At 36.5% G+C, this 20677-nt stretch overlaps 2 protein-coding genes across 8 annotated transcripts in view; both read right to left on the bottom strand.

Annotated features, from left to right (window-relative positions):
- DIAPH2 (diaphanous related formin 2) overlaps positions 1 to 20677 on the bottom strand; it is an 816328-nt gene that overhangs the window by 616760 nt on the left and 178891 nt on the right. For all 7 annotated transcript variants that reach the window (XM_070605395.1, XM_070605389.1, XM_070605392.1 and 4 more), the window contains one exon: positions 15173 to 15312. In XM_070605395.1, coding sequence (XP_070461496.1) covers positions 15173 to 15312 — 140 coding nt within the window. The remainder of the gene's footprint in view (positions 1 to 15172; positions 15313 to 20677) is intronic.
- On the bottom strand, positions 11887 to 14016 carry RPA4 (replication protein A4). The gene has a single exon (XM_008535114.2). It carries the CDS (start codon positions 13575 to 13577, stop codon positions 12786 to 12788), a length of 792 nt encoding a protein of 263 aa, XP_008533336.1. The 5' UTR covers positions 13578 to 14016; the 3' UTR covers positions 11887 to 12785.

Raw genomic sequence — 20677 nt, 5'->3', positions numbered from 1 at the left:
TCACTTCTCTATCCCTTCGCGCTCTGCCTTACTCACTTGCACTATGTTGAATTTTTACTAAACCCACTGAACTCTTTTTGCTGGATCAGTCAGTTCCTCTGTCAACTCATATCTCCAAGTGGAGTGAGGTCTAAACTAGAGTACTGACAACAGAAATGTAAACACTACGCCAGAGAGATTGCAAATAAGAAAATGGGCAAATGTGATGAACAAGGAGTGTCAAAGATGATTCAAAATCATACACACAGGGATCAGAGCCCAAACCTTGAATGGATGGATGAGCTCTCTAAGACAAAGAAGATACAGAGGATTATATTCCTCTACATATTCAAAAATAGTTGACTGCTATTACATAATCTCAAATCTGCTGTGAGCTCACCAACTAAAAAGTCCAGCATGATGCTTATATATAGCTCCACGGTATGTGTCCAGCATGGTGCTTATATCTCCACGGTCCTATTTGATAATTCATATTTATCTAGCATTCATCATATCAATATGTTTGAGAAATTTCCAGCCACATATTTGAAAAATCAATATGCATATATAATTTGTTCTTACCCTTCGAAATTAACTCCTCTATAGCTGTCTGTTCTTAAGTTTTATTACTCCAATTTTCCAAGATAATTTAAACGGTTGAGAAATACATTAAGGTGAATGCTTGCATCAAACTATTGTCATCAGCAAATTAAGATATATGATTTCAACATGTAAAATCATTATTATACTTCACAAAAACAAAAATAATAGCAGCAACCAAAATTAATGAAAAGCTCACATAATAACAACTCAACACAGCGCATCCTGCATTCTATTCCTGGGAAAAAGTAATGATAAGTAAATAAACTGACAGATAAGTCTTTCTGATGTACAAAATATGTCATAAAGTCAGAGAATGCCCCCAGCTCAATGTCCCATACCGCTTACACTTAAAATATTTTGCCATTTTAATTGATGCTTATAATGCTGACCCCAATGACACTGCAAAACTTTTAAGCATTTTCTATATCAACAAAAATTAATTAATGCTTAATATCGTTTTACTGCTGGATCCATTTCAGAATATCCTTATTCTTTGACAAATGCTAATTCACATACGGAAATTTATGATAACCCCATTTTTTAAAAATCCACTTAACACTCCAGTTTAGCACTTGGTGTTCAAGACTTTTTGACGAATGAATGGTGAGGGTACCAATTTAAGAAATGATCTCCAGGAAACTCTCTTGGAAGTTGGTATCAAGGGTGGTATGGTACCACTGCCTCGTCTCATAAAAAACCTAAAGCAGTGCTCAGTACTCAAGCAGTATCCTCCAAAATAGACAGAATTGGACTCAATCTGCATATTTTCAGTAACACTGGATGCAGCAGAACAGATCTAACAAATAGGAGTGGATTGATTCTGGGTGTATGAGGGCTTGAGTTCATATTCATAGGGCAGACCACTAAGCTATCTCACTTGAAGCTGATTTAGTTTTTCAAAGCGCACTACAATGTTATACTGCCTTCTATAGTCTGCCTTCATGGATTCCATCTCAACAGAAGATTTTCAGGTTTAAACTACCCGATGTGAGAGGCTATACACCTATAGCTTTGCTGACCAGGTGGGAAATCTCCCCAAATTAGCTGTCCATTATCTAGCACCAGTTGAACAGCTGGGGTCATAGAGCAAACACTGTTATCTAGTGCACACGGATCTCCTTTCAATCGACCACACAGAACACTTGCACTCCAGGTGCCAGCTGGCATCTTAATTGTGAATTGTCAGCTATCCAGCTCCTATCAAAAGTCCAGCTGAGATGATAGATATTCCAGGAGGAGAGCCTCAGAGACATTTCTCAAGTACACCTTAGCAGTGGGTTAGATTACCGGGCAGCCGCATGCCCGTACTATTACTCTGGATCTTTGTAGAAACATCATGACTTTGATTTTTTTTTTTTAACTCAAGGCCCCACGTAGGAAATGGGCATTCATAGAAATCCTCTGTACTTTATGGAAAACTATCAAAGACTCACTCTACTGTGTTGTTCAATATCCCTCACTTAAAGAGCCACAAAATAAAATTCTTTGAGTTCACAATTAGAACGAATGCCCCTCCTGAAAAACAGATGCACTGTCATTCATCAGATAACAGCTATGTCTCTCAAGACTCTTCCTTTTCTCCCCTTGCCTACAAGGAAAATTGAAACTATTTTTTACTCAAGTCATTATCTACCCTTGTCCTAGGCTTCTTGAAAAGTATGACCTTCTCTCCTTGTTAACGTGGAGTTTGTCTTTTTACCCTCATCTTAATGGTAGTGGGATCATCTTAGCATCTCTTATCGTAAGCTGCAACTGTTTTAGGTATAGTCCCACAATAATATGAGAATATAAAACTCTAGTATGTGTCCATGACCTTTAGTTAACTTAATTCATATAAACCAAAACAGAAGATTCCAAATAGCACACATATTTATAAGCATTTTCTTCCCAAGACTAATTTTGAATATATAGAACATGCATATAAAATGTTTTAAAATGGAAGTTAGCCTTCCATTAAGAAATGCATTTAATTAGTGTGCCTAGACTCTTCTGCTAGACTTTATATACTTTTATAATGACATGTCCAGTCACAAGTCTCTACTTGTTTTAGATAATTATTATATATACATATTGGTTTTCTCATTTAAAACACATCATTTAAACGAGAAAATGCACTGCCTTGGTGGAGCTTCATATGTCATGCAATAATAAAATAAATGCCAACACAAGAGCCAACCTTTATTCTACTTTAATGCCTATAACATTTTTTCCTACTAAAATAATCCTTTGGAAACTTGAGTCAGTATTTGCGGTTCCTATGTTTTTCTTTGTAAAAATAATATAGGTCACACAGATCAGTTTGCTTCTATTATGAGATATAATATTGGGTCTGCCTTGAGTTAAAATTGTGTTTTGAAGCTAAGATTATATAATTAAAAATTTAATGTCACTTAATATTTATGGTAGTAACTTACCTAAATAAGCATGGATATGGTTGCCATGAATTCAAATTGTTGTCCAAGATTTTAAAGGAAGGCATAAAATTTGACATAACTGCACTGGGTTTACTATTTCCTACTCTATGAAAAATTGTACTAGGGGTCTTGTAAAATGATTTATGCATTTGAAAGTTAAAGCAAACAAATTTAAAATACTAATATTAAACAACCCTGCTTTAGTAATACTGCTCATAATGCTGCCTTATGAGATGTGCTCACAATTTTAAGTCCTGATCACATTTCTGCATCATAAAAACTTGTCTCATTATTCCATTTCTCATAGGTAGTCCAATGCAAAATGTTCTAAGAGTATTGATCTGCACCTACCTTTATATTACATTTCTAAGTAACGGTGGCTGCTTTGCCAAGCTTTTAGTAAGTTTAATACAGGCTATTTAAATAGGTATTAACACCCATAATTCAGAAAGCATTTTCTATTCCTAATTTGTATTACTGTCATTAGTCAGCTATTTTCACTACGATGATTATGTTAAAATGCATGTTTGTTAATACACTACAAAAGTCTGTTTAAATCTAAAGGGAAATTAGAAAATATCAAGTAAAAGTAAATATTCCAGAGGAAAAGCAAATAACTACACATATATGAACTCTAAAGAATATTTCATCTGTTTTCACCTGCTTGAAAACATTGGCTGAGGAAGCAATCATTACAGGAAGTGAAAATACACACTATGCCATTCGTTTGGCAGATAACTAAGACTCCCAACAAAACAGAAAGAACAGCCTCCTAGTGGGGTAAAATACCCCTCAAGCTGTAAGGCAATTTCAGCAACAACTCTGAAAAGAATTCTATGCAATCACAACTCTCTGATACTATTCTTCAAACGAATATTTGCTGTTTTTGTCGTGTGCTGAGAAAACTTAGTGACAATGATTTATTGCTATACATTGCTTTGGATCTTCATAAAATGCATTGCCAAATACCTATACATCCTGTAATGGGTTGGTTGGGAATCCAATTGTCCAAACCCATTGGTCATTTCTCAGCAGGCATTGCTTCCTTTCATAAACTTTAGTAAAGGAATGTGAACAAAAATCTGTAAATTAAATAGTTCTCATTCGAAAACAGACCATGATATATGCAAAGTCTAATGCAATTTGTGACGAAAGATTGGGATTTATTTTACAGTCAAAACTCGTGGATTTTTAGGGTGTTAAATAGAGCTGTAAACATTCAATTTCATTAATTCACCATGCAACTGCAAAAAGACCATTGTGTAAAGCACGCTACGGCATCTGTAGCTTATGAATATGGTTCAAATTAAACCGATAGGCTTCATTCCTGTGTGGAGGAAGTTAGCTTCATTCTTTTTCTCTGATTACATCTAAAAATGCACGGCCACAAAACAGTGCCAGATTAATGCAAATTCATTCTCACTGCTGGAGAAGCATAGGTTGTTATTGATGGTAGGTCAACAGCCACATCAAATCACACATTACTGTATATAAATTACACCATACCTGCCATCATGAAACAAATAAGAGGGCAAGAGGGTCCCTTCCCCAGAGGAGTCTAAAATCTAAATGAGAAAAGCAGACATACATGCATGAAACTACTATAGAGCATAAGCAGGTGCAGGGTAACGTATACAGTACAAAATAAATATTGAAGGAATGTATAGGAAGGGAGTGATTTGGGATATGGTCAGCTAATGATGGTTTATAAACGGGATTTTTGAATACTTGCCTTTAGCAGAAAATAATACAATGAATTGACTTTCTTAGAGCCTTTATCATCTAGGTGATTAAATACCATACGAATTTGAAATTCATGACTCCATTTAATATTCTGAAATGACTATGCTTTGAGAATATTTAGTAAAGCTATTAGTGTGCATGTTTATATATTTATTTACTATCTTACTAGTGTCTGAATGAAAAGGAACCAGCTAAAACTGTCGTAGGGAAGCGAATTAGCCACGGAAGGACAAATGCCTGGATTCTAACAAACATCAGGTTTGAGAAATAGTTATGGAACAGAGATTTAGAAGTTGCTTTCTTCAGTATTTAAGGGAAATTATAAATACCTGTCTTGAATTGGTTAAATATAATATTTACAAATGCAAGAAAATAATGGAATGCTAGGAAATATTTTAGTCTCATGGAAGAATGTTTTTCGCACTCTTCAAAATCATTTCTAAACACTAATCTGGTTCCAATAGCAAAGGCAGTAGGATTGGAACTAAGCAAAAGAAAGCACGGAACACAGAAGTTTAGAGCTGGAAGGTTCCAATCTCATTTACATATAGACAAACTGAGGCCCAAAGAGGTCACTGACTAGACTAAGGTCACAGAGAGTGAGAGACGAAGGACTAGATAGAAATCAGAAGTCATTACTGGCATTCTAGTGTGACTCTATCATAGAGATGCTCTCTCAGAATTTGGTACTGCAGAAAATTTTTCTTTATAAAGGGAACAAGGGCAACAAGATTTAATTTCATTAAGGATAGTTCTACATAAGGATAGTTCTACAAGTAGTACATAGTTCTACTTTTTTGGACATTCTGAATTAACGTTTTCACCTAACAGAACATAACTTAATTTTGTCATTTCAGTGGTTTTAAGGATAACTTTCCTTAGCACGATTGTAGTGCGTTGAATAACATCCACCTAGAACCTCAGAATATAACTTTATTTGGAAATAGGGTCTTTGTAGATGTAATCAAGGTAAGGATGGAGACAACATCATACTGGATTAGGGTGGGCCCCAAATCCAGTTAGAGTGTTCCTATAAGAGACACAGAAAGGACACACGGAGACATAGAGTAGGCCATGTGACAAGTGAGGCAGAGACAGGAGGCACACGGCCACAAGCCAAGGAATGCCAGAAGTTGGATAAAGCAAATAAAGATCCTCCCTTAGAACCTTAGGAGGGACCTCCCTGCCAACACCTTGATATCAGACCTCCGGCCACCTGAACTACGAGAGAAGAAATTTCTGTTGTTTACAGTCACCCAGTTTGGAGTAACTATAATGGAAGCCCTAGGAAATGAAAACAATAATATTAAGTGATTCCCGTTGAATTTCAAGGATTCTTTTACTGCTATATAAGATACTATGCATTCAAGGTGATTCATCTTTCTATAGACTATTTTTCTTTTCTTTGTTTCCTGTGTCATTTCCTTCTTGCTATACAAATTATACTCATTCTTGGGTTTATTCTTACATCAGTTTCCTCCTTTTCTGATTTTTTGGTTGTTTCACTGCTCTCATTTGCTTATTTGTTTCTGTCCAAAAGGAAGACTAATTCGTTGTTTGCTGTATCAGTTTGGTGACTTATTAGTTGGTTTCTGTGAGGGAGATGTTAAAGCAGGGGGTAGTTAGATAAAATCTCATGGCTGTTGGTGAGTTTAAATCTGATAAAAATAGAAGATATACGATTTATACCATGGGATAGACATAAGCATTTCTGAAGAAAAAAGTTTGGTTTTTTTTTAACTTGGAAACTCTGGGTTAATAAAGTTAAACAAGTTTCTTTCCTGCAGGAATTCTAAAGGCTTTTTTTTTTTTTGCAGGGGAAGATTCACCCTAAGCTAACATCTGTTGCCAGTCTTCCTCCTTTTTTCTTCCATTTTCCTCCCTCAAAGCCCCAGTACATCATTGTGTATAGTTGTAAGTTCTTCTGGTTCTTCTATGTGAGCCTCCACCACAGCATGGCTACTGACAGAGGAGCAGTGTGCTTCCACACCAGGAACCAAACCTGGGCTGCCAAGGCAGAATGCGTCAAACTTTAACCACTAGGCCATCAGGGCTGGCTCTAAAAGCCTTTTTTTTTTTTAAACAATGTTAATGTTCTCTGAGTTCCCAAGAGGGGAAAATACTACACTGCACTTCTAGAACTTATTAACCATGTGATATAGACACAAGTCCCACCACTACCACTTTTCAGGGTTTTTTGAGGGGTAGGTGGAGGAGAGTATCTCCCCTATCAAGAATAAGAAAGGGGCTGGCCCTGTGTCCAAGTGGTTAAGTTTGTGTGCTCTGCTTCAGTAGCCCAGGGTTTTGCAGGCTCAGATCCTGGGCGTGGACATGGCACCACTCATCAGGCCATGCCAAGGCGGCATCCCAAACATCGCAACTAGAAGGACCTGCAACTAGAATATACAACTATGTACTGAGGGGGCTTTGGGGAGAAGAAGAAGAAGAAAAAAATATTTATTGGCAACAGATGTTAGCTCAGGTGCCAATCTTTAAAAAAAAGAAGACTGGACCAGAGTCAAATGGTAGACAAAAGTCCAAGGAGAGACCACTGATTGGAGGTGGCTTACTAGACTTTGGTAAGAATTCCCAGGACACTCGAAGGAAAAGTAAGGACACTGGTACTCCTTGTTTTTCCTCCTCTCTCCAAGCCCACACATACACACATGGGAACACTAGAGGCACTTCACGGCAGCAGTGTGTCACTTTTTCTCATTCACTCAACTTGTGATGCCTCAAGGAACAATGCTTAATGCTGAATATCCAGGATGAATAAAACATATTCCTTGACCTTGAGGAGATCTCCACGCAGTAACTTTCCCTCTCACCTTATGAAAGTCACTGTCCTGGCCAGTGCCTAACAAGCTCTTATCCCTTTTCTAGGCAGGCACTCCCCACAGCCACCGTCTGAGGCAACAGTCCTAGGTGGACAAATTCTGGACCACATCACCCTGCCTCCCTCTCTCCCTTACCAAGAGCAAAACTGACTCCATTAGGGATGGTTGCCTGACCCGTGATGAGGCAAACACGTAAGAGGGACTGCAAACTGGAGTGGCCTGGCGTGAAAAGCTTTACCCAAGCAGAAACAAATGGGGACCAGAGTCTCCCCATTAGGAATTTGAACTGGGTAACAGAGAGAAGGCCAGGCAGTTATCAGAAAAAGAAGCAGACTCATGTCGAGTCCATGTTAACCATGGGACAAATCAAGATGATGTGCCATGAATTTCTGCTGCTGAGTTGACGGAGGCTCATGACAAAAATTACCAGGTTCTAGGACTACCTTGGGATGTCAAATGACCTTCCATATCGGCCTCCATGAGGCACTGCTGTACAGCTGTCCCTGGGATTCCTGTGAGATTTCTAGCTCCCTTACTGCAACATGTAATATGGTCTCCCTGCTTTCCCCCACTTATCCTTTAAAAAGCTGGGTCAGGTCACGCCATTACTCTCCTCAAAACCCTCTAACAGCTTCCGAGCTCTCTCCGAGTAAAAACCAAAGTCCTTACAATGGCTCTCAAGACTACATTCTCCGCCTCCAGCCACACTGGCCTTTTTGACATTCCTGGAACAGGCGAAGCATTTGCTTTTGCTGTCTCCTGTTTCTAACAATATTCCTCCTCCAGTGGACCACAAAGCTCACTCCCACACCTCCTTTAGACCTCTGTTCAAATATCCCTGAAGTCAAGGAGGTTTTCACCGACCATGTGATATAAAATAGCAACACCATTCCCCAGCACAGATCACAGCCTGACATTTTACGTATATTTTTTCAAAAACTGTCTGACTCCTCTTACTAGAATGTAAGCTCCACAGGGACAAGCCCCATATGGAAAAGGGGAATTTATTTTTATTTTTTTTATTCTTTTTGGTGAGGAAGATTGGCCCTGAGCTAACATCTGTTGCCAATCTTCCTCCATTTTTTTTCTCCCCAAAGCCCCAGTATAAAGTTGCATATCCTAGTTGTAAGTTCTTCCAGTTCTTCTATGTGGGATGCCACCACAGCATGGCCTGATGAGCAGTGTGTAGGTCCACGTCCAGGATCTGAACTGGTGAACCCCAGGCCGCAGAAGCAGAGTGCACAAACTTAACCACTCGGCCAAGGGACTGGCCCTGGAAATTTATTTTTATTATTGCTTTATTGCATAGCCAGCTGACATGTAAAAACAAACCATATAATATTAAGTGCTATTCATTGAACTGCTCCAATTTAAGGTATTACCAAAGGCTAGAAACATAAATATTTACAATTTTACTCAAAAGTAAAATAATGTTTTCTTAATGTATCATGTAATAGTAAATTGGAATAAATATTATATGGATGGCATTTGAATTACTAGTGGTATCATCCCCAATGGATAGGGTAAAGAAGTCCCAACTTTCACTACACAGAGCCACGTGGTCATCAGAAAAAGACAGACTTTCAATGAGATGATACATATTCTTAAGATATTACACTTCAAAAAATAAATGCATTGGATTAGAGAAAATGAAGACTTTCAGATGATTTTTTAATCAGTGAAAATACAGGCTCAAAGGATGTTAGAGTGTCATTAAAAATTAATCTGACTTATATGGCTAAGTTCTCTTCAACTATAATAAAAATTTTTTTCTTAAACTAGTAGATGAGTACACAGGTGTTTTTACATTTTCCTTTGTACTTTTTGCTGAAAGATTTCACGAAGGTTTTATTATTATTATTATTCAAGTCAGGAAATTTTAATGAAAGAAAGTCAAAATACTTAGTATGTGACGAGAGTGAAACGAGGATAGTTTAAAAGACTTGCCTTATTGTGAGGTGGCATAAAGAAGTGGTTAAGGTCCGGGCTCTGGAGACACCCTGCCTGGGTTGGAATCTTAGCTCTGACACTTACTAGCCATGTAACATTAAAACAGAGCAAATTACTTAAACTTTCTGAGTCTCAGCTTCCTCATCTATAAAATGGGAACATTAATACTAATAATAATGAAACCCTGGTTGAATGTGTATAATTCAAGTTCTTAGAACACTTCCTGGGGGATACTAAATGCTACACATATGTGTTTCTTATTATTTTTTTAGTATTTTTAAAGATGCCTTTAGGCCATCCAGGAACACACTTAGAGACAGAGTCTGAATTTTAAGAGAGAGATCTGAGCTGAGATTATAAATCTAGGCATCACAGGGACACACACACACACACATATACACACACTCTTAGAATAGTGCTTAGCAGATAACAAGCACTATATAAATATTAAAATGTTAACTTATTTTTAATAAGGATTTCAGAAGTCAATTGAATTTAAGCTTATTAAAACGAAAGCTAAGACTTAAATGCATATAGTAGGTGCCCATTAAAGGTTTCACGAATGCAAATAATTCTTGGTCATTACTTTTCTTGATTTATCATTATAAAAAGTAAATAGAAATTGAAACATAAAAGATTTATATGTCTCAGATTATACTCAAAATATAAATCTAAATTTAGTAGTTAAAAGTAATAAAATGATTACTAACAATTATGAAAACAGTAATATTAGCTTTGACTTGAAAACATTTTCAAATTTACTTAGTTAATTTAGAATCAACTTCAACATAAATGCATATGTTTCATATGTCTATGAGCCATAGAAAAACAACCCCAAGTGGATTATAATTGTCACTTATGTTCTTCAGGGTCCTCAGGCTTAAATGTCCCTGCCCAAAATGGTCAATGATATTTCCCCAGGATCTGTATTCTATCCTCAAAGGTTTGGTTCACATACAGGGCAGGACTGGAGAGGAAGCGGAACACTGGCCAAGTCATTCACCATCCAAACATGATTGAAAAAGAAATATGCATGCCAGGTGAATGGTTTAAAATGAATTTTTAAAATCTGCTACCCTTAACATGCATCAAATACACACGTATAAGACAATCCAGCAATTGTGTTCTACCTAAAAATATTTCTTGATTTCCACTCATATTATAGCCAGATCTACTTACTATTTTTCCATCATAGTCCCTTATCTGCAGCAGAATCCCACTAAAGCACATGACTCCATTCAGAAGATTAAGGGTAAGACCAGTGTCTGGGGAATTAAAAAAGTTAAAAAGAACCCCAGGGGACACAGACAGAGGCCAGTTCCCCTGAGAGGATGGGAGGAGGTTGGGGGGAGGAGGAGGAGCTGGTCCTCAGCCTTAAATTCAGATGTACATGTTGCAACATACCAGTTCCCAGGCACAAAGGCAACTGAAGGCTTTTTTTGGTTGCTGTTTTCCTAGTTCTGGAGGAATATTCCTAGAGTGGGGAAAAATGTGGCTACCCCTCCAATGACCAGTTGAATCAACTCTGACAATTAACAGAGTGACCTATGAAGTCATAAATATCAGATTTTAATCTCAGGTTTCTAGGATTTGTATAAATGATATCACAAAAGAATACTAAGTCTCCTAGACTATTTCTTTCCACACTGAGATTCTGAAGGAGAAACATGTTCCTGGTTGCCTTTCCCACAGTGTGACTTTCCCTAGGACAGACAACCTTTTTCGAAAGAGAGCGGTTCCGAATTTCTTATGTTTATGAAAACTAGAATTTGCGAAGGTGTCTGATAATTCAAATAACAAACAGGTTTACAGTATGTTAACCATTTGTGGTTTTCAAAAGAGTGTCATTTATGATTTCTTTGGTTTTGAGGGGAAGAAAGGTGAAGTTCATGCCTCAGAAAGCTTAAGCAAGAATTGGAGATAAATTTTTATAAGGGCTGGCAAAGAAAGGTCATACGCTAATAGTTATCCTAACTGGATTAATGGCAATGGTGCATTTAAGGGATTTTCTCTGTTTCTGCACCTTCTTTTTGTGACCCAATTAAGACAAGCGATGCTTTTCTCTTCTACCTGTCTGAATATATATACATATTTTTTCTTTTCTCTGATGTAACAAAACTAGTAACTTAAAAGATACCATCTTTAGTGTATGTATAACTCAGGGCTTACTTCATTCAATTATTTGAAATTCTCACGTAATTAATATAATATACACTAAAATGTATTGTTGCAACTAGGATATATTATTGGTATTATATAGAGAAGAGAAAAATCATTCTGGATAACTAAAATTATTAATTTTCAAACACAAAAGGTTTTTTCAAATGTACTTAGAAAAAAATTACACAGGAAAGTCAAGATTTTGCAAAAGTACTTTAGTAAAACATTACAATAAATTTCAGTTAAACTTGCTAGGCTTAATATTCTCATAATAACTTTTTATTTGTTTGCCTAATCTATAAGAACAAAACCTGTTATACCTAAAAAATAGCATTTAGTACTATAGATAATACATCGAACAAAAAACTTACAGAAAGTGTGGCATCCATGCACCGTGCAACTACAACAGATTGTAATTTAATCCAAATATCACCACATCATATTTGAAATAATCATTAAACAATCACATTTTCAGGAAAAAAAGTATTCAAAGATGACCCTGCTATTTAAACATAGTATAATCTTATGTTTTAACAAAAACATAAACCTACGGTAGTAAGAGCAAATCACTCAATAAACACTTGAACTGAGCCTTTGAATTCATGAATTGCTATCTTTAGCATATTTGAATTAATTACTGTATTTGGCAAGAGATAATATGACTATAATAAGCTAAACCCAAACACAGAAAATAAGTCTAACGTAAAAACAACAATTTTTTTTTTTTGCCTCTTAGCTGGCTCCCTGACTGCATCTATGTTCTTCTAATATATGGCTATTTCAGAAAAAGAAGCACCCACTCAACTAAATAATAATTTTCAACTTTCTTTGTACCTTTTCTCCCCCAAATTCACCTATCCAGAAGTATTTTCATTTGCTTGCTGGTAAATCCTATAAAACGTCCAATTTTTGCAGCGCCATCTCCCTCTGAGCTTCAAATATAGTTTTAAAAAAGTTCAAAGCAGTTGGAAAAGCAGTGATGTTCCACAGAATGCCAGTTGAGATCTTTTGCTGAAAAAATCTACTTCCGAAAAGTCAACAGGTCAAACTCACAACTAGAGGCAAGGGTCTTCAGAACATGAACACTCTTCTCGCTGCTTCAATCAGCAGATTTAAAATGCTCCCCATCCACAGTGCAGTAGACGTGGCCCTCGATAGTCAGATAATCAATGGCTTGCTTGATGGTCTTGATGCTCAGGCTGCAAAGCTCGGTCTGGAGCTGTTGAAGGCTCTTGCCTTCCTTTCGAGGACACTCACGAATCAAACGCAGCACCTCCTTCAGAATGTAGTCAGGGCAGTCCTCGCCGGACTCCTGAACCCCATCCATCTCCAATGGGGTAACAGGTGCATTCTGCACAGGGGCCAGTTGGTAGGCTTTAGGCAGCATCATGTGCGCATGGCCCGTTTCCAGAACATGCGCGGTGAACTCGTTCATGCTCTCCAGGACGCGGATGTTCAACACCTCGAGGCACTTCACCCCCGCAGAACATTTGAGGGTCCCGAACACTTTGACATACACCCCCACGGGAAGCAGAGTCACCCCCTGCTTTGCTTTCTCATTGCTGACCCACTGGCGCACCTCAATAGGCTTGGTGGTCATATCATCGATTTTGTAAAGAACGTAGTTTGGAGCCATCTCTGCCTGTCTGATTATCCCCACGATAGAGACCTGGGAAACCTCAACGCCCCTAATCTGAAAGACATCATCAACCAGAGTGGAGGTGAGCAGCTGGTTTACAGAACAAGGTATAATTTCCTGGATTAGGGCCCTGGATCTGAAGAGCTTAGTAGCAGGAGCCGTGCCGCCGCCCTGAGACGGTTGGTCATTGCCGCCACTGGCTCCTCCCGCGGCAGAGATGCTGCCATAGCTACCAAATCCATTCTTACTCATGTTAAGGCCAGCACAGGCAGCTGCACGGCGACGTTTGCCTCTGGTCAGTTTGTTCCACACGCGGCTCTGACCTCTACAGACGGCTCCTTGTGAACGCCCAGGCTTGTGACGACACAAATACGCGACCCGCAGAGCCAATCAGCTACCAGAATGCAGCTGTCTCCGGCCAATCAGGACCTGCCACCTTCTCGCCTGATCTGATGATTCTTTGCAGTCGTCTGGTAGTTGCTGGGTCACATATACAAAGCCCCGCGTGTAATTTCAAGCCTCTCCTGCCATCTTTATAAAAATACATTTTTACTAGGTTTTTCTCCCCCTTCATTCCTGAATGCCACAACTTCTTCTATAGTCACTTCTTAAAGATCCATTTATTCACTTATTCAATCAATTAACCATTGAACAAAATTTTTCAGAGCATATCATAAGTGCACTATGGTAGAGTGCCGGAGGATACGTGGGGGAGTGAGGGAGGGGCCACCACAATGGTTACTGTTCTTAAAGAGCTCACATCCTTGTTCAAATCATTAAAACTTGAAGCATTCTGGAAGAAACGGCAAGACAGCCCTTTGAATGATTATCACATTCAAAAGTAAGTCATATCTCACCCTTGCCTTTTTAAACTTTTTATTACAGAATTATAAATTTCCAGTTCTTCTGCCAAATGCACTAAAGGTAAAAAATAAATAGTATGATATATTTCAATTTATACATAAATCCAAACAGAATAACTGAAAATAAATTATTTTCAAGGTTCTGTGGATAGGTCAGAGAAGTACAATATGTGGGCCTCATTATATATTAGAAAAAACATGAACAAAATCAAGATATAGTTTCTATATACCCTTATCCAGGAACTTCTGAATTTAAGATTCTAGCAATTGTGTAGGCAGATCTCAGAATATTTTCATATTACATTGAAAATGTATATTTTCTTATAAAAAGATTTTATTTTGGGTGTAATTAATTTGAAAGCTTTTTTATGGTTAATAAATGAACATCAGTTATTGGAATCCACCATTGGCAAGGAACTTCCTTAAAACTTCTTTGTAGTTAGGTAATAGCCTAAATGTGTAGAGTTTTGAGGAGTTTATTAATACTTGCTCTCTTATTTCTTTAATTGGTTAAAATAATTTAATTTTTGCCATCCCAAATTACAGAAATGTATGAATAGTATATCTAAAACTTTCAGAATATAAAATTATATTTACTTCTCAGGTTAAAAAGGAATAATATCATAGAGCCAATATACTTAATTTGTTTTACAAATAAATACATAATAATGGTTATATATGAGTACACAGGTTTCCATGTAAATGTGGATATTTAACTTCTGGATCCAGGTTTTATATAATCAAAGAGAAATTAAACATCCAAGTAATATTTGTATTCTTAAAATTGTTATGTTATTAGAGACCAGATTAACTATATTTTTTAAATGTTTACAACCTCATAATCAGACACTGCTGATTTATTGGCTAACTTCAGACTTCTGGTCAGAAAATCTTGAGGTTACAGTGACATAACTGATTATATTCCCAACGATTATATACAGGACAAATTGTATGAATCATACCAAAATAATAAAAACCACCTACCTGACAGGATTGCTGGTTAAAGAAACTCTCAGAGATTCCAGGCAGTTAAGAAGTTTCTCATCTGAAATACCAGATCGTAATTCATGAACGTATTCTTGTGAAGACAGGGTGCATTCATGTTTGCTGTTTTTCAGTCCTCCCTATAAAAAAAAATTTAGACAAATGACAGGTTTTCAAAAAAACTTTTAAAATAAAATAATGCATAGAGTATGTAAATATTTTACAGTGCAATGTGTGCAGAGTGCTAGGCCTGTAAAAATTCTTGGTCATAGAATCGATGTGGTAAAATCATCTTGCATAAATCTCAATACTCTCCTCAGCCTCATTTAAAAGAAAATTACACTGTTGGTGCTCATGGCCTGAATAGAATATGGACTTGAGTTGCATAAAGTACCACTGACAAGGATGCTTAAATTTACAGTCCAAGCATTAGGATTAACATTAGCTGGTCCTCCTTAACTACAGGATGAACATTTAGAAATCATCATCTGAATTTTCCCAGGTAAGATATTTATATTCTATTCCACAAAATGCAGTGAACCAAATTTTATATAAAACTTTAAATATAACCTAAATCTATTGAAATATATCAGAGTATCAGCCTATCTCAAAAAACAAGTGAAAATGGTTATTAAAATGTAAAACAATATAGCCTCCAATTAGCATGTTAGTTAATCAAATTAGTCTAAAGCATTCACCAATCCTCAACTATTCCTTCCTATCTTACTCCTATGTTGTAGATTAATCTTAAAAAGTCATTAAATGCATTTATCTGATAGCAACTAGATTTTAGCTTAATTTCCAATATACGTGGAGTTATTTCTAGAACTCATTATCTCATCACAGCTCCTTAGCTTCATCACCTTGCCATAACTATGTAAGTAGTTTGGAGGAAAGGCTGGGAGAAAAACATCATCAACACATTCATTGTACTAATAACTCACAGTTTCACATTCTGGACACACATAATCATAACTTCCCCTTTTCTATATTACAAACATATCCCCCTGAATTAAAACTATAGCCGAGTCCCATTTTCTAAGTTCATACGCATTACACTCAGTTTCTGCTAAGTATCTAAGCTAGAATAAGGAAAGCATTTTTTTTCCATTTGGTAGGTGTCATATCATTAGAGGATATAGAAGTTTTTTTAAAAAACAATGTGTTAATAATGAGAAATGGATTCCCTAGGGTTCCATGCTATTTGGCTTTTTATTGAGAATGCCTCTTCAATATAGAAATTGTCAATCATTCTTAATGTCTGAATTTTTAAAAATTCCATGAAATAGTAAATGTTTAAAGTCTGCTAAAGTCCTAGGTAGGGGAACTGTATTTCCTTATAGCACTGTGGCACTGTCACTCTTACAGCACTTAAGACACTGGGACAGAGGTCATAATTGTGTCTATCTCTCTTCTAGACTGGGAACTCCATGTATGCCAAGAAGCTAACACAGTGACTGACTTTAGTGAGCCTCAACAAAAGTCTGCTGTGATTGAATCTGTCCACAACAATTACAGAACAAGGAATACCATTTCACACTGTTAGCTCCAGATGCTGTGGAATGGCCACTGACTTGATTTTTCTTGCTTTGTTAGGCTATACAGTAGATGTTCAAGAAGTCCACTGGATGAATCACCACATAGATGGCACAGTGAGTACAAACATCACCATGAAATCATTTTCACATATCTATAGCTTATTTACCCATCTCTTAAGGCTACAGATCCACAAAGAATAATAGCACGTAAACATTTATAGTGTAAAATTTTGCAAGCCTAAAGTCACATACCACTTTCATATGATCCTAAAACTTCTTTTCTTAATTAGTGGATAATAAGGCCCTACTGAGCCCCTGGAGGCTTGTATATAGAGCTTATTCGTGTAGAATAACCTTTGTATTTGCTGTTTTCTCTGCCTACAAGACTCTTACCCCTGATCTCTCCATTGCTGGCTCTCATCATTTAAGTCTCAGCCCAGTAGTCTTCGCTCCTCCACATTGCAGTTATCATCACAACACCATTTCAAATCTCATTTATAGTATTAGCTCTATATAAGTTTATCTTGTTTAGCACTTTGTTTGTTTACTGTGTCTTCCTGATTAAAACATAAGCTCTATGAGGCAAGAATCTTGCCTACCTTGTTCACCACTGTATCTCCAGATCTTAACACAGTGCTTGGCACACAGTGAATACTCAATTCATATTTCTTGAATGAATGAATGGATGGATGGATGGATGGATGGATGAACAGATGGTGAATAAACAAATGGGTGAATGACTGATAAGTTTCAACATGCTGAAGCTTCTAAACTCAGTTTAGTTTTGCTTCAGAATATGACAATTCTGAGATGTTCCATTACAAGATATTTAGAGATGCTAGTAACAGGTCAAACAGCTCCAACTGCCACTGGGTTTGAATCATGGGCCCCTCATTTAACCTTCTAGGTAATCTTTGAGCAGGCTATTGAACTAATCTCTGTAAGCCTGTTTGTTCATCTATGGTAAGAGGGGTAGTAAACACCTACCCCTCATGTTTGTTATGAGGATTAAGACAATGCATATAAACTGCCTAAAATGGGCATTTCATATGTGTTGTCTCGTAGTCATAGTAAGCTGTTAAGAAAATGTTAGTTCCCTTCTTTCATATGGTTGTGGCTGAGATACTCTCTATGGAACAATTGGGCCAGCCCATCACATTGGGAGTCACCTCTCCCCCAAGTCTTAGAAACAAGTTTAAGTTTTGTAATTTAGTATACTCTGTAGTTATAAGGAGTGGAAGCAAACAATCTAATGGAGCAAGACAGAGAATATATAACTTTATAGAACAAATGCCTTTTCTCAAGCTTAGAAGGACTTTGGGGTTTTAACATAAGCTCACATTTGAAAACATGATAGCATGTAAAGGCTGGACCAGCCCTTAAAGATCAGCTCTTCTAATACCCTCATTACAGAAATAGAGAATCCAGGTGATTGTCAAGTTCACATAATTAGTGAGGTTGTGAGAATAAAACACTAATATTCTGGTCCTCGGGTTACTTCTTTTTCCACTATATGTCACTTTTTCCTAATATTGAATGAAAAATTAAAGCAACAAGTATTTAATTCTGAAATCTCTGTTACGAAATGTCAAAGTATCTTCAGCATAATCAATATGGTGCAACATAATATTAAAGAAATCACCTAAAAACAAAATAGTGCAATAGATTAAACTAATTCTCACTATATTTAATAGGGCTGTAATACAAAAATGACTTATTATTAACATCCTGTTCTGATACTGAACAAAGGAAACAACTAGATAATGGATGGATAATAATGGAAATTTTAATTAGCTGCTCTGTATGAGATTAATGAAAATTACCACTGTGCCCATTTGATCTTTAAAAAATAATGCAGACAAAGTTAGCAATTAGCGTACATCATGCTATTCCAAAACTAGGTGAACAAAAAGCTTTCCTAATTTGAAGCCATTCCTTAATTTGGAAATCATTAGGATGGAGATCCTTGTCAGTGTGACTGTGCTTGTATTATTCAAAGACGCTACACAAAGAACCCAAAGGTTCTTTGGGTCAGCTTAATAATCACGTTCCCCTTACTCTGATATAAAATGTTAGTATCAAAACCAGATGAGCAATATTCTAAAAAGAACATTTTACATTTGCAGTGGAGATACCACTTCTGATTTTAGATTGACTTAGTCTGAGCATGATGTGTCATTCTTTAAGGTAAATTCTGATTTACTTATAATTTGAGGAACGGCTTCATAGTTCTAAGTTGTAAAAGTATCTTGCTGCAGACACTGGGAAGAACTAGTGATTGTACACAGGTCTCTTCAACTACAGCGTGCACACACATAGCAAGTACTATCAGTGGTGTCATCTTCAAATAGAAGGACAGTATGATTGTCATGAAAATAGTAATTCCATTACTGTCATTGACCAGGGTCTATAAAGCCGAATGCAGTCAGGTGTCTGTGGCTACTTTAATCGTGAGGTTTTTTCTTATCTATCATTGCAGTTCTCTGAAAAAGGAAGGTTACAGATTAAAAAATTTGGAATTATATCTACAAAGGTTCACAGTGTTCTTCTTTAAGAGGCTCCCATAACATGAAAAGCGTAAGAAACCGAAAAGCCATTTTCCTCATCATCAGTTCCTTGAGTTCCAGGAGGAGAAGGAAACACAAAACAAATGCTTGATCTAACTCAATCTACATATTTATTCTAATAAGGATGTATTTGGTGGGCTATAGGACTCTGAATACATTGTTAAACCTTTAAATGGCTTCTCTCCAGTTATATAAGAAAAACATCTTGTAAAGGGAGATTATCAGAGTTAAGTAATTTATCCAATGTTTCCAAAAAATACAAAAGGTGTTTTAAGATAAATATATTACAACATTTTAAATAATTTTATATGCAATTTGCAGTGAAAATTCTTTAAACTGCATGAAAAATACAGTGTAAAAGATACTATATATTATCAGTTGAGGATCTGTAAGATAAAAACCTATACAGAAAATTACTATCATGAGATAACTTCATATAGTGTCATTTCCCATTGCAGGATGCAATGTTTTTAATTAAGACCTTTCAGAGGCTAAAAGTAATATGCAAAATAGGAAACCATATCCTAAATTCTAGGACAGAAAAAACAACTTTTTTATAGCCATGTAGAAGCATCATAATTCTTCAGATTATACATACCATTTGTCCCAAAAGGATTTGACTAACTAACCATATTTAAATGTAATTAGCTAAAATGTTTAAAGAAAAGTATAAGATTTTCTAAGAGGAATCATTTATTGCTTACTTATTGAGGCTTCTATGTATTAAATACCAGATTAATCATTTCATCCCCAAATTATAGAATCTAAGACCAACACAGAACAAATACTTAAATCATTCTTTCATTACATACACTATTAGAAATGAAGTACACAAAGAAACTCTGGACATATATTTAAATTTTGTGGTCCTATTGTCAATTCTTCTGTTGTGAAACACATACTTAAATTATAGAGTATGGAGGAAAATAATTCATAATAACATCAAGTAATTAATTAAATACACAATAAAGTTTTATGTTTAGTGTTAACTGAGACAAAAGGGTGATATTTAATAAGTAGACTATTGATCCCAAAACACTGAACTTCATTTCTTTTTTTTTTTTTTTTTAAGATTTTATTTTTTTCCTTTTTCTCCCCAAAGCGCCCTGGTACATAGTTGTATATTCTTTGTTGTGGGTCCTTCTAGTTGTGGCATGTGGGACGCTGCCTCAGCGTGGTTTGATGAGCAGTGCCATGTCCGCACCCAGGATTCGAACCAACGAAACACTGGGCCGCCTGCAGCAGAGCGTGCGAACTTAACCACTCGGCCACGGGGCCAACCCCTGAACTTCATTTCTTGTAAAACAACAGCCTCATTTGATCTACACACTCTCAGAGACATCAACAACAAAAAACTAAACCACTATTAAATGATTTGCTAGTGAAAGCTAATTAAAATA

Source organism: Equus przewalskii, chromosome X (assembly GCF_037783145.1).
Source record: "Equus przewalskii isolate Varuska chromosome X, EquPr2, whole genome shotgun sequence".
Classification (NCBI taxonomy): domain Eukaryota; kingdom Metazoa; phylum Chordata; class Mammalia; order Perissodactyla; family Equidae; genus Equus; species Equus przewalskii.
The sequence above is the reverse complement of the archived record's forward strand: the minus strand, read 5'-3'. Positions and strand labels throughout refer to the sequence as shown.

Bases quoted from the DNA above. Each gene is read 5' to 3' on its own strand.
- RPA4 (XM_008535114.2), bottom strand. From the start codon at position 13,577: ATGAGTAAGAATGGATTTGGTAGCTATGGCAGCATCTCTGCCGCGGGA.